The sequence below is a fragment of the Podarcis raffonei genome, chromosome 18, assembly GCF_027172205.1.
Source record: "Podarcis raffonei isolate rPodRaf1 chromosome 18, rPodRaf1.pri, whole genome shotgun sequence".
Lineage (NCBI taxonomy): Eukaryota > Metazoa > Chordata > Lepidosauria > Squamata > Lacertidae > Podarcis > Podarcis raffonei.
In genome coordinates, this window is record NC_070619.1 from 3,963,046 (window position 1) to 3,977,228 (window position 14,183).

A 14,183-nucleotide genomic window follows, 5' to 3' on the forward strand; every position below is an offset into this window, starting at 1 on the left:
CACAGAATTTTTGTGGCATTGGATTATCCTTTGTGTACCTTCCAAGTCCAATGCAGGAATCACAGCTAAAGAATCCCTGTCAGATGGCCATCCAATCTCTGCTTGAAAACATCCAGTAAAGGGGAGTTCTGTTTCACTGACATGCAGCTATTACTGTTAGAAAGGTCTTCCCAATGTTTAGCCAGAATATTCTTTCATATGAATCCATTGGTCCCAGTCCTATCCCCTCCGGAGCAGAAAACAAGCTTGCTCCATCTTCCAAGTCACAGCCCTTCAGATATCTGAAGATGGCTTTTCCTTCAAGTGTTCCTCATAAGGCTTGGTTTCCAGACCCTTGATCACTCTGATAATCCTCCTCTGCACACATTCCAGCTTGCCAATATTCTATGTAAGGGGTTCCCAGAATTGGACCCAGAATCCAAGGTGGGCGTCTAGCCAAGGCAAAATAGAGCAGTACTATGACACTAGATTTCTGTTGATGTAGCCCAGAGTTGCATTAACTTTTTTTTGCTATTGCATGACTCACGTTAAGCACGTCAAGAAAGACGAAATCATGTCCGTTATTCTAAATAAATAAATCAAACAGCTTCAAAGGAAGGCTGAGTTCTGCCTATGCACAGGCACCAATATTTAAAAACATATTACCTTTCTCCTCTTTGGAAGCTGGCTTTTCCTCTTTGATCTCCTCAGAACTAAAGGAGAAAGAAGGAGAAAAAGAAAAGAAAAACCAATCAGGAAAGAAAACAAGGCAAATTAATACAAAAGATAGATAGATATAGCACACTAGAACTCAATACCTACCAGAATTAGTTGTAAAAAAAGAAAATAAAAATAAGGAAAGCCAACAATGAAAAACATCTTGCTAAGATAGGTATGGGAAGTAAACCTTAAAGACAGAACATCTTACAGACAATTAAAGGCAAAGATTTAAGAAAACAACCTCTGAAGGTTGTAAAAAAGAAATCAAACCTTTCTGGGTTTTGTTTTTTTTAAATTGTACATGGGGAATGGGGAAAACAAAACCTAAAAGATGGCTTTTATAATAAGGTAACATAATTTCAGTACGCTTTGAAGAAAAACAGTGACCCTGATCTCTTACAGACCAACGAGATTTTTTTAAAAAAAGAAAAAGAGAGCATCTGGTCTAAAACGGAGAAAAAACAAACCTCGTGTTCTGATCACCACCCTCTTGGGCAGAGGACTCTTCCTCACAATTAGCCTTGGCTTCCATCTTCTCGGCATCTTGGCTAACCACCTGGAAACCTGCGTCCTTCTCCGCAGTTTCCTCACTACTGGCTTCCAGACTTTGGGCTGCTTTGCTACTCTCACCACTTCCTTCTCCTCCTCCTCCTCCTCCTCCACCACACCTGCTCTCTACCGCTAAAGAGTCAGAGTCCAGGTTAGCTTCCTCTACTGTCTCTTCGCTCGGCTCCCCTTTCGCTACCACTAAGTGCTTCGCTTCATCCTCCTCGCTCTTGGCCGCAGCCTGGCCTGACTGGCTGTCCGTATCTAAAAGCTCTTCGTCCGACTGAGCGACGGCAGTGGCAAGTGTGTCTTCCTCTTCCTGGGCTTCCTGTTTGACCGGCAACGAGATATTCTCTTCTTGTGCCTGCTCTGCTTCAGAAGCTTCTTCTTTAAGGGGCTCAGATTTACAAGTGTCACCCAAAATGTCGAGCATTTTCTCATTTTCTATGGATTTAACAGGAATAGAATGGCACAAGGTTTAATCACCAGGGAAACACAGCAAAGACAAATGCGGAACGGGCATGGCTGCCAGACTTAACACTGAGAGAACGGCTAAGGCTACACAGAGACTGGAAAACCCCTTGGGTATACCACATTCAAATGCCTAACGCTAACTAGACATGGTTTATTATAGCAAGATCATAAGTTATGAAGAAGAAAATGACCCTATTAGTTTAATGAAAACCTTCTGGCTCGTTCTTGACAAGTCTTCAAGAGGTTTGTTCTTCCCAAATTCCAAGAGGCTTAAATAGAAATGAATCAAAGAACACAAAATTCCATTTCAAATTCTGAATTGCTTTCTCTCTTTTTGTTTAAGGCAGGGCGGTCCAACATGTCAACTGGAACATCTTCTGATGGTGTGAACATGTGAAAGTCCAAGAAAGGAAACAGTATTATGGAATTTCCAAGTAGAACCTCTTGTCTTCCTTCTTCTGTTACGCCGTAACTCACTTAAAAACACTGTATTTCCCCTATGATAACTTTTAAACTGCCTTCACTATTCTCCCCGATCACACAATCATATATTACAACCTGTGCTACAGGTAGAAATCTTTTGCTTTCATACGCGATGCTAACATTTCTTCTAGTGCATTTGTGAAGCTAAATAGAGATTATTATTATTTTTCTCTTTTAAAAAAAAGAACATTTCAGGTCTAGAGCAACTGCGAAACGAAAGGCGTTACTTCTCAGAGCTAGCAATAAGGGTTACCGTAGGCTTAAAATCTTTATGAGCTTTGGAATGACGCGGATTGTTGACTACTCAGTAATGTAAGAAGTCTAGTTAGTTAAAGTCCTGGGCCTTTTCTCCACCTCATTTTAAAAATCAGCTAGAAGAAATTAATCGAAAGGTACCTGGCTCTGAATGTTGCTCTCCCAAGTCCTGAAAGAAGAAAAGGGTGTGGTGTTAAATGGCGCAAAAAAAAGGCCTGAAGTAGGTCATACAGTAAGCCCGCAATCTGTGCACATTTAACTTGTGCACACTCAGTATTATGCACTTGGCAAAAAAATAATATTGAAATAAAAATGATGGTGGGGAAAGACTTCAGCAATCCCATCTGCCATGGCACCTAATGTGTTTTCACTATAAAAAATTCTCGCTTCAACGCCATTCCCCAAAATGTAACGCCCCTGTAAGTTGAGGGCTTCCTGTGCTGCGTTAAAGTGCAATACTATGCATTAATATGTACAGTTCTGCACCATAGAGACGGTTGAATCCAAGCAAGGCAATGCCCTATTGCAGGGAACTTGTAGCCCTCCAGATGCTGTTGAACTTCCAATTACAGCCATGCCTTGGACCCCGAACGCCTTGGTACTCAGACGTTTTGGCTCCCGAACCATAGCTGTCAGATTTGAAAATAAGGGATCAGCAGCCTCACTCGGGGACAGTCTACGGGATATCTAACAATCTGGGATAGCAGCGGGAAACGGCACTGGAATAAGGGAATTTCCTGTCAAAAAAGGGAAGGTTGGCAGCTATGTCCTGAACGCCGCAAACCTGGAAGTGAGTATTCCGGTTTGCGACCGTTCTTTGGAATCGAACATCCGACAGGGCTTCCGCAGCTTCCGATTGGCTGCAGGATCTTCCTGCAGCCAATCAGAAGCCATGCTTTGGTTTCTGAACGTTTTGGAAGTCGAACGGTACGACTGTACCAACAGCCCCAGGCAGCAGAGGAATGATGGCTGAAAAGGACAAATCTTGGGGGTCTGCTACTTAAAGCGTTTCCCAACTTAGCTACAGTCTAGCCCCGCAGATCTTTGATTGGTCACAAAACAAGAGACTTCAGCCAAGCAAAGAAGCAAATCAGCAGCCAGTAGGCCTGATAGTTTAATTCATGGGTAGGTAAAGTAAGGCCCGGGGGCCGGATCTGGCCCAATCACCTTCTAAATCTGGCCTGCAGACGGTCTGGGAATCAGTGTGTTTTTACATGAGTAGAATGTGTCCTTTTATTTAAAATGCATCTCTGGGTTATTTGTGGGGCATAGGAAGTTGTTCATTCCCCGCCCCCGGTCCGGCAGTGGACCGTCCCCCTGCTGAAAAAGTTTGCTGACCCCTGGTTTATTTGTTGCAACAAAAGGAAAAAGCCCAACACAAAGGTTACATGAGTCTTTAAAGGTTTCCCCAGTTTCCCGCATTACATTTTTCAGTGTCTTAAAAACTGCCACAAAGTTAGACACCTTACTTTATAGAGTATAAACATGAATGGCCTCAGGCCCAAGAAGCTTCCAACCTAAATTTTAGCTCTAGAAAAGTAACAGAGGGAGGGGAGGGAGAGGCAAATAAGGGTATAATGTGTAATTATTTCAGGCTTAGGAGATGGAAACTAGAGTGTGTGTCAAAGATTGTGGATAGGATTTAGGCCCAGAACTATTGTCCCCAATACAGAAAGCAAATTCAAAACAGTAATTTATTTCAGCTGCGAAATAAATTTATAATTTCCAAAGAGCCTACGGTTTCTGCAAAGCTGGTACAGTGGTACCTCGGGTTACATACGCTTCAGGTTAAATACGCTTCAGGTTACAGACTCCGCTAACCCAGAACTTTGCTTCAGGATGAGAACAGAAATTGTGCTCCAGCGGCGTGGCAGCAGGCCCCATTAGCTAAAGTGATGCTTCAGGTTAAGAACAGTTTCGGGTTAAGAACGGACCTCTGGAACGAATTAAGTACTTAACCCGAGGTACCACTGTATAGAGTTGGAAGGGACCTGAGGGTCATCTAGTCCAACCCCCTGCAACGCAGGAATCCCAACTAAAGGATTCATGGCAGACGGCCACCCAACCTCTGCTTAAAAACCTCCAAGGTAGGAGAAGCCCCCACCTCTTGTGGGAGTCTGTTCCACTGTCTAACAGCTCTTACTGTCACGAAGTTCTTCCTGATATTTAGTCGGAATCTTCCTTTTTGTAGCTTAGTTTGGGTCCCATCCATCTTCCACGGGACAGCCCTTTAGATACAGTGGTGCCCTGCAAGACCAACGCCTCGCAAGACGGAAAACCCGCTAGACGAAAGGGTTTTCCGTTTTGGAGGCGCTTCGCAAAACGAATTTCCCTATGGGCTTCCTTCGCAAGACGAAAAAGTCTTGTGAGTTCCTTCGGGTTTTTTTCCCTTTTCCTAAGCCGCTAAGCCGCTTAACAGCTGATCCGCTGATAAGCCGCTTAACAGCTGATTGCTAAAAGCCGCTAAACCGCTAATAGCGCTAATCCGTCAATGGGCTTGCTTCGCAAGACGAAAAAACCGCTATACGAAGAGCCTCACGGAACGAATTAATTTCGTCTTGCGAGGCACCGCTGTATTTGACAATGGCTATCAGTCTCCTCTTAAGGCTAAATACACCCAACTCCCCGAACTGTTCTGTTCCTCATCTTGGTCACCCTCCTCTGCACATGTTCTAGCTTGTGGATATCCTTAAATTGCGGTGCCCAGAACGGAACACAGGATTCTAGGTGTGGGCTGACCAAGGTAGAATGAAGCGGGACTATTACCGTATTTTTCGCCCCATAGGACGCACCTAGGTTTTTTTTGGGGGGGGGGACAAAGAAAAAAAATTTATCCCCCCCCGGCGCGGGGCTGGCGCGGGGGGAGCCCGAGCTTCCCCCGACCCCAGCCCTGAGAACAGCCTGCTATCCGCAAGCCTTGGGAGCCCGGCGGGAAGTCGTCCCGGTCTCCCCAGGCTTACGGAGAGCTGCGCGAAGCCCGGGCACGCTCTTCAGCGCCCCCCAGGCTTCGGAATGCAGGCAGCTCTGCGCAACCCTTGGGAGACCGGCACAACTTCGCGCCAGGCTCCCTAGGGTTGCGCAGAGCTGCCTGAAGCCTGCATTCGCCCCATAGGATGCACACACATTTCCCCTTCATTTTTGGAGGGGAAAAAGTGCGTCTTATAGGGCGAAAAATACGGTGCTTAAAACTGTGTGGATGTTTCTAGGCCTTATGGATATGAATATACTACAACTTACATGAATTGTGTGGGGAAACTTCTGTTAAAAATCTCTGAATAAGATTTCCAGTAGTTAAGCAGCAACGGCTCTGAGGTCCTACTACTTTTTGTGTTCCTCTCTACAATTATCATAGACAGGAAAAAAAAAGTATGTGATCTTTGCTGTGGCAAGTAAAATTATCCTTCTGGGCCATCAGCTTCCAGCTTTAAACAGGACAGAAAATAAAAACTCAATAAAAAATATAGAGGGCTCAATCCAACTAGGTTCTATTCAGCATAGATTCGAGTTAGTCACATCCATTGATTCTATCTGGCCAACTCCAAGCATGGCTTACACCAGATAACAAGTTTCTCTCGAATAATAATTTGGTTAATAGCAAATAATGTTGAATATAGGCAATGACCGATTTATGCATGTCTGATTGATGCAGAATTGTGCAGTGCCGAAATGCTTTACGTGGGCCTCGCCAACGTGTGGGGGCCCAGAACGTAACCCCCACGAAAATGAGGATAAGCATGTATTTTTTAGCTCTGCAGATAATTTCTAACCTGAATCGGTACCCCAACCACATTAATGGGGATAAGATACTTTCTATATCAAGGAAAAGCCAATCTGATAGCTTTTAAAATATCAATGTTTACAATTTTACCTGTTAGGCACATGTAATTTTCACCTTGTGAAAATAGTCTGCTCTAGTTTATCTAGTCACTATCAGATCTTGCTTCAAACTATCAGTCACAAACATTTCATTATTGTCTGTTGGGTCAAGATAGGGAAGCAGAAAAGAACAATGAAAAAAGAAGCAAAGGCCAATTTGCCAAGTTTGAAAGTTCCTATACTCTCATAGCTATTGTCACAAATGGTCACGGCTGCTGGTCATGTGCCTTAATTTCAACAGGTCTATTCTGAATTGACAAATGTTGGGTACAACGCATTGCCTTGATTTAAATCAGTCCCAGCTGTTTATGCACTGAGGTTACCATTCACACTAGGAAATGGGGAGCTCAGAAACCTTTTGATTCGGCTTGCATGGAAGCTAAATATTAGGTTAAGCCAACATCAAAACACAGTCTCTATTACAACAACTACAGCAAAGTAATTTGCTAGCTCAGGGCTCCAGAATATGATCAAGCTGACAGGTGTTGATCAAGAGACAGGTACATTACCTTCACTGCAGTTAAACCAGGTGAAGTAGCGTCAAGCAGATCATCAAGTTCTTCACCATTCTCCTAAGAGAAGAAAAAAAGTTATTCCTTACAGACTAAAAATGCTACCAGCGCTTGAAGCGATGATATAAGAAGTCACACAGAGAGTTAACTGTTACCAGCCAGCCTTCCCTTCTGTACCAAACCACAAAATGTTTGCAAACATTCCAAATTCTGAAGTGAAGGTGTGGGCAACACAATGCTGACACATAAGGAATCAAAGTGAGGAAGAGGGACTACCTGTGAAGGTTAAGAGGGCTTGTGTTGTTTGAACCACAAAACAAAACAATAAACACTCCAAGGGAAGAATAGTGATTAGACTGGGGTGTGCAGGGCTGAATTTTCCACACAATTCACCAGCACAAATCTTGGGTTTGCACCACAAGAGGAGATGCCACCAACCAATTACTGACCTCGCTTTCCATTAGCTGTTCAGGAAGTTCTTTCATTTCCGCATCAATGTTATCTTTGTCAGAGTCGAGAAGGTTCTCAGAGCTATAGTCATCTCCACAATCAACAGCACTGGTGTTATCTATTTCGGCTTCGTCTAAAATGCTAATATCCATCACATCCATATCCTGGATGTTATCTGAACTTGCTTCAATGTCCTCCTGTAAAGGGGGTGGGGGGGTGGGGGTAAATAAAAAAGGAAACTGCAATGCCTGTAGCTTGAAAACAGAGCTTGTAAGGAACACTAAATCACTTTTCTCCTTCCCCATACCTGTTCATCTCTCGAGTTTTCCTCCAACCCGTTATCTTCTCCACCTTCTTCCTCTGGCTTACGCCCTAAAAACCAGCAAACAGATTGGAGGCTCAACAGGTGTTTTCCAGGCACTGTGCAAAGTTTTTATACACACACACACACACGGCCATGCCCTCAAGTCTTACAATCTAATAGACACCGCATAAACAGAGAGAGATATGAGGTGGGGGAAGTGGAAAACATTTATATCTAGGTGCCCAAACTTATACATGCTACCCATTTTGCAAATAACTAAATAAAATATTTGTACAGCTGACCCAGAAAATCCAAACTAGCACAAAATCTGCACACGCTAACGAACTGGTCTAGAAAGAGAACAGCTGTTCACAAGATAAAAAAGCAAATTCAATCTGCAAGAGGGCCAAGGGTGCAAGCACAGCCATCCCATTCCGTACCTTTCACTGTTCTTTTGGGAGTTCTCTTGCCGGGGCTCTCTGCCACCACAGTAATTTCATCAGGATTTCCCCCTTCTTCCTCAATGGTCTGTTAGGAAGAAAAGATTGTGCGCATTTCAGAAACAGCAAATTTCTTATTTTATATTACTTGCATATTTTGTATGATTCTCTGCAAGGAAGCTCAGCAACGCCAAGTCTGCCCTGCATTCAAGAAAGGCAGTATTCATTCTGTCTTCGCAATGTACACCTTTCACTGCATCCCTAAATTTCACCACTCTTACTCAGGACAATTAACCACTTCCTACCCCCACAGCAAGGGACGCGGGTGGCGCTGTGGGTTAAACCACAGAGCCTAGGACCTGCGACTGGGTGAGCTCCCGTTGCTCGGTCCCTGCTCCTGCCAACCTAGCAGTTTGAAAGCACGTCAAAGTGCAAGTAGATAAATAGGTACCGCTCCAGAGGGAAGGTAAACGGCGTTTCCGTGAGCTGCTCTGGTTCGCCAGAAGCGGCTTAGTCCTGCTGGCCACATGACCCGGAAGCTGTACGCCAGCTCCCTCGGCCAGTAAAGTGAGATGAGCGCCACAACCCCAGAGTCGGTCACGACTGGACCTAATGGTCAGGGGTCCCTTTACCTTTACCCCCACAGCACCTTCTGTATTTTCCATTTCAACATGCCATTTTTCTTCCTCCTTCCATCATCTGGCCTTCCTCACAGCCCATTCCTACTTGCCACCCCACTTCTCCCACTCCCTATTTCTCTCTTCTCGCCCCTGCCACAAACAGATCCCAAACACATCCCCTCTGTCCATCACTGTCTTCTTCCCTTTGAAACCGCCCCTTAATCCCCTCCTGTCTTCCCCCTCCCAAATTCTTTTTTCTTCCTCCCTCTCCCCCCTGGAGTAACCCCAATCCCCCCTTCATTTCAGTTATTTCAGTACAGTATCATCCAATCCCAACTTCAGGCACCTTCTTCCCATAGCAAATCCCCTCTTCATTACTTTCTCCTTCCTTGTGATTCCACCCACTGTATGACCTCATTCTCTCATCATCTACCCCACAGCAACCCCAGTGCCCCTCATCTCATTTACCTCTGGGTCATCTAATCTGTCTTTTAAATGGAGCCTTCTCCACCCCAGCCACTCCCATCACCAGCACCTTGCGCCCTTTAATTCTACCCAATTCCTTATCATCTCATTGACTTCACCATCATTCAACCTACTTCTCCCCCCCCACCTGCCTATTTCCCCTTTCTATCTTGTCATTCAACCCTCAATCCCCTCCCCAGTTCTCTCCCATCCTTCACATGACTGTATTGCGGGTATTGTTTTCGTTTGTTACTGTGGTGTGAACTTTTGTGTTTTTATATTGTAAGTCGCCTTGTGATCCTTGATGACAAGCAGCATAGGATCACCATCATCTGAAGGAGCCCCCCCCCGCCCCACAACTGACAAACCCCAACACCACCACCTCCTCCCTCCTTTTAATTCCACCCCTCAATCCCATCTTCTCCCCCTGCAGAAACCACAATCCTTTCTTATTCAATTTGCTGGTTTTTACCTTTAAAACCCTTCACGGTACCTACGGGACCTCCTCTCCCTGTATGCCCCGCGGAGGACCTTAAGGTCCATAAATAGCAACACCCTAGAGGTCCTGGGCCCTAAGGAAGTCAACCTCAACCAGAGCCTGGTGGAACGCTCTGTCTCATGAGACCAGGGCCCTGCAGGATCTGATTTCTTTCCGCAGGGCCTGTAAGACAGAGTTGTTCCACCTGGCCTTTGGCTTGGAATCAACTTGGTCCCCTCCTCTCCCCCCCCCCCCCCGTTTTCCTTTTCTTCTTCTGTGATGGAACTCCTATCTGGGGACTTCCCTGGCTTTTTTTTTTTGGCCCACGTAAGACCAGTCTGGATAGTTGGCCTTGGTGAAGATTTGAGGTTTTTATCCCCAAAAAGTTTTTGATTTGAGTTTCTACTGAAATGAGGCTGCATCTTAATGTTGTATTTTAATCTTGTTTTTAAGTTGTATTTTAATCAATTGTTTTTATACCTGGTGTTAGCTGCCCTGAGTCTTGGCTGGGGAGGGTGGGGTATAAATAAATTAATAAATTATTATTTCACTGTTATCAATCCTTAACCCCACCGCCCTTCCTTTGATTCCCCTCAATCCCTGCTGCCCTGAAAGAACCCCAATCACATATTTACTTCTGAATCTTCCAATCACCTATTCAGATGTCTACTTCCGGCTCCCCCTTGCAGGAAACCAAAGCCCAACATCCTAACTTTCCTCCCCAAACCGAACCCATAACTCTCCCTCTTTTTTTATTCCTTCTCTTGTCCCCATTATCCTACCCGAAACCCCAATACTCCCTCATCTCATTTGCCATAATCCAAGCCCACATTTAGGACCCCCCATCAAAAGGCCATCACCTTCATTCTACTCTAGGATTCCATTCCTGAATCCCATCCTGCCCCCTGCAGCAACCCCAAACCTGCCTCATTTACTTTACGGACATCTGGTTTTCTCTAAAAAGGAGACTCCCTCCTGCACCCCCCCCCAAATCCCATCACCATCTTCTCCATCCTCACCAAAATCCAAACCCTGTCATCATCATTATCATCGCCCCCTTCCCGGCAAACTCCATCTCATTTACGTTACCATCATGTAATGCTGCACCAGGTTTAGAAGCCTCCTTCTCCCCACATCCAGCCAGTAAATCCCATCATCATAATCTCACCCATTTACTAATTCCACCCCCAACCCATCATCTTATTTACTTCAGGGGTCAATATGGATGTGAAGGTCCGGAATAACAACAACACAGTATGAATAGCATTTAATTTTTACTTCTCCCCAACGAGCCCAGGGTGGCAAGCAAGATGCATGATTAAAAAAATTAAAGCACATAAGTGGGGGAGGGGGATAAACAGTCCCCCTCCCCACATATCATTTGCTTAAGGGGCACTGGGGGTGTGAGCACCTGGGAAAAGAATAATATTAAGTGTTTACAATTAATATTTCCACACACCCCCAGGGAGGCACACAAGGTACGTAACTGAAAAATAAAAACAAAGCAAATATCGGAGAGGGGGGACACCCACAACCTCTCATTTGCTTAAGGGGAACTAGGGACGTGGGCAGCAGGAAAAACCAGTAATACAGTGTTAGCATTTATATTTAACATGTACAGGGAGGTTTTTAAAATGTCTGAGGGTTTTTCTGTGTTTTGATATTTCGTTGGAAGTGGCCTGGAGTGGCTGGGGCAACCCATATCAGATGGACGGCATATAAATGATAAAATTACTACTGTGATTATTAGAGCCCAAGGCTTCAAAAGAGATATACGGTTTTTTAAACTTAAAAACAAAAAACAGGATTAATCCCCCCCCAAACCCCTGGCGTCTTCACATCACTACGGACCCCGAAGCAATGATGATGATGTGCGGGTGTGAAAACAAAAAAATAGGGGGGGTGCTCCCCCCTCCCCCAATTTACTTCAGAGTCAAGGAAAACAAGTTCACATCTGTAGCCTTTTCCCCAAGGCGGAAAAAAACAAAAACAGCTGCGCCACTAGAAAAACAAGAAGAATCAGGGCGGGGGGGGGGGAGAGGGGAAAATAAAAGAAAAAACCCTCCCCCCAACACCCTTTTTCCCAGAAGCAAATGTGGTGGGTGGTGGGGAGACACAGTAAAATGGGGGAGCAAGAAAATGGATCGCCCCCACTGCTCTTCAATGTTTCCGTTTATATTTTATTTATTTATTGTATTTATATGCGGGGGGGGGGGAGACACACAGTAAAGTGGGGGAGGGGGAAGCAGCAAGAACCTGGATTCCCCCCCACCTTCCATGTTTCCGCATATATTTTATTTATTTATTGAATTTATATGCGGGTGGTGGGGTGGGGAGACACACAGGAATACGGGGGGGGGCAAGAACCTGGACCCCCCTCCTACGTTTCCGTTTATATTTTATCTATTCATTGAATTTATATGCGGGGGGGGGGGAGACACACAGGAATACCAGGGAGGGGCAAGAACCTGGACTCCCCCCCTTTCCATGTTTCCGTTTCTATTTTATTTATTCATTGAATTTATATGCGGGGGGGGGGGACACACAGGAATACGGGGGGGGCAAGAACCTGGACCCCCCTTCTACGTTTCCGTTTATATTTTATTTATTCATTGAATTTACATGCGGGGGGGGACACACAGGAATACGAGGGAGGGGCAAGAAACTGGACTCCCCCCCTTTCCATGTTTCCGTTTATATTTTATTTATTCAATGAATTTATATGCGGGGGGCACACAGGAATACGGGGGAGGGGCAAGAACCTGGACCCCCCTTCTATATTTCCGTTTATTTATTTATTGAATTTATACACCGGCCTATATAGCCAGAGGTCTCAGTATTATCGTCGGGTGGGGGGGGGGTTCCTCTCTCCGTTATTCAGAAGCAAACCGGGGGGGGGGGTAACACACGACGGGGGTGGTTTGTGCTTCCCCCTCCATGTTTTCGTCCCCCCCCCAACCGGCCTTCACACAACCCTTTCAGACGAGGGAGAAAAAGAGCCCCCCCCCCCGCCTCACAACTCACGCTGCGGAGGCGCTCGAGGAGGACGCTCTTGTTGCCGCCGGTGTCCAAATTGCGGCGCTTCAGCTCGGCCCGCAGGTCGACCACCCGAAGGTCGCTCAGGCGACGCGTCGACCCGGCCGGCGAGGCGGCCCCCGCCGCCGGCGAGGCGGCCCCCGCCGCTTTGCCCGCGCTGAGGGGGCACGAAGGAAGGAGGAGCGCCGCCGCTGCGTCTTCTCCCCCCGCAGCCGAGGTGTCGCTCCCCTCAGCGGCCGCAGCTGCCATGGAGCCTTGAAGCGAAGCGCGACGGGAGGAGCAGCGGCGCCGCCGCCGCTTTTCCCCTCATGAAAAAAGCGGGAGCCGCGGGGGTAGGAGATGCGGGCGCCGCGTCCCGTCAGACAAAATGGCGGGAAGGCCCGACGACGACGCCGTAAGAGGGCGAGTGCGCACGCGCGGAGGACGCGCACGGACGTCGGTGGGGGGGGGAGAGGACGAGGAGACGTCGCTATAGAGCAGCGCGCGTAAGGAGGCGGGCGGGGAAACACGCCATAGATTCCCGCGGAAGGGCGTCTCCTAGAGCGGCTGCTTCCGGTTGTATGCCGCCGCCAGCCTTCCCGCCCGTAATCTGGTAGCTTCGGGGAGGTTTTGGACTGCAACTCCCATCAGCCCCTCCTGCGGCCACTGGCTTTGGGGCTGATGGGAGTTGTAGTCCAGGGGGGGAAAAAAACACTAAGGCGGCAACTTGATTAATGGATTCCGTTTACCTCCCACTTTTTTTCTTCCAAGGTGGAGCACCTGGTCCCACCTTCCCGTGCTCAACAAGGTGCACGGCTCTGAGCTGGCCTTTCCATGGGTTTCTCAGTTGCCTTCTTGGCAGCCATCTTTTCTCAAGAGACAATGGAAGAGTGTGCATTTGTGGGGTGAAATAAATAAATTAAGGTCTTATGTATATAATAAAGGTACCAAGCAAACACGTACATAGATATACAGTGGTACCTCGGGTTACATACGCTTCAGGTTACAGACTCCGCTAACCCAGAAATAGTGCTTCAGGTTAAGAACTTTGCTTCAGGATGAGAACAGAAATCGCGCTGCGGCGGCATCAGGAGGCCCCATTAGCTAAAGTGGTGCTTCAGGTTAAGAACAGTTTCAGGTTAAGAACGGACCTCCGGAACGAATTAAGTACTTAACCTGAGGTACCACTCAATGTTGTATTTTTTAATTTTGTTTTTAAGTTGTAATCATTTAACTTGCTTTTATTATTGCTTGAAAGCCGCTCTGAGCCCGGCCTTGGCTGGGGAGGGCGGGGTATAAATAAAAATTATTATTATTATTATTATTATTATTATTATTATTATTATTATTATTACCACTGTATAGGCCACATGTCTGAAGCTGCACAGGAGAGCAGCCATGGAGCCATTTTGACTCCCAAACTGACCAGGTGTTTTCTCTGCAAGGTCAAATGGACGAGCCTCCCCAAGGTCTTTTCCTTCACAAATCCTGTCATAAGAGTATGTCTGTGTATGAATAGGGGGAGCCTGTGACTTGGCTCAGGAACTAAGTACTTATCATTACAAA

At 46.3% G+C, this 14,183-nt stretch overlaps 1 protein-coding gene across 1 annotated transcript in view; it reads right to left on the reverse strand.

Annotated features, from left to right (window-relative positions):
• The window catches only part of LOC128405611 (scaffold attachment factor B1-like), a 38,289-nt gene extending 25,312 nt beyond the window's left edge, over positions 1-12,977 (reverse strand). Inside the window, exons 1-8 of the mRNA XM_053372415.1 lie at positions 12,627-12,977; positions 8,040-8,127; positions 7,603-7,667; positions 7,295-7,492; positions 6,843-6,905; positions 2,599-2,626; positions 1,167-1,689; positions 646-692 (exon numbers count right to left, since the gene is read on the reverse strand). Coding sequence (XP_053228390.1) covers positions 646-692; positions 1,167-1,689; positions 2,599-2,626; positions 6,843-6,905; positions 7,295-7,492; positions 7,603-7,667; positions 8,040-8,127; positions 12,627-12,887 — 1,273 coding nt within the window. The 5' untranslated portion in view covers positions 12,888-12,977. The remainder of the gene's footprint in view (positions 1-645; positions 693-1,166; positions 1,690-2,598; positions 2,627-6,842; positions 6,906-7,294; positions 7,493-7,602; positions 7,668-8,039; positions 8,128-12,626) is intronic.
• Positions 12,978-14,183: the final 1,206 nt, after the last annotated feature.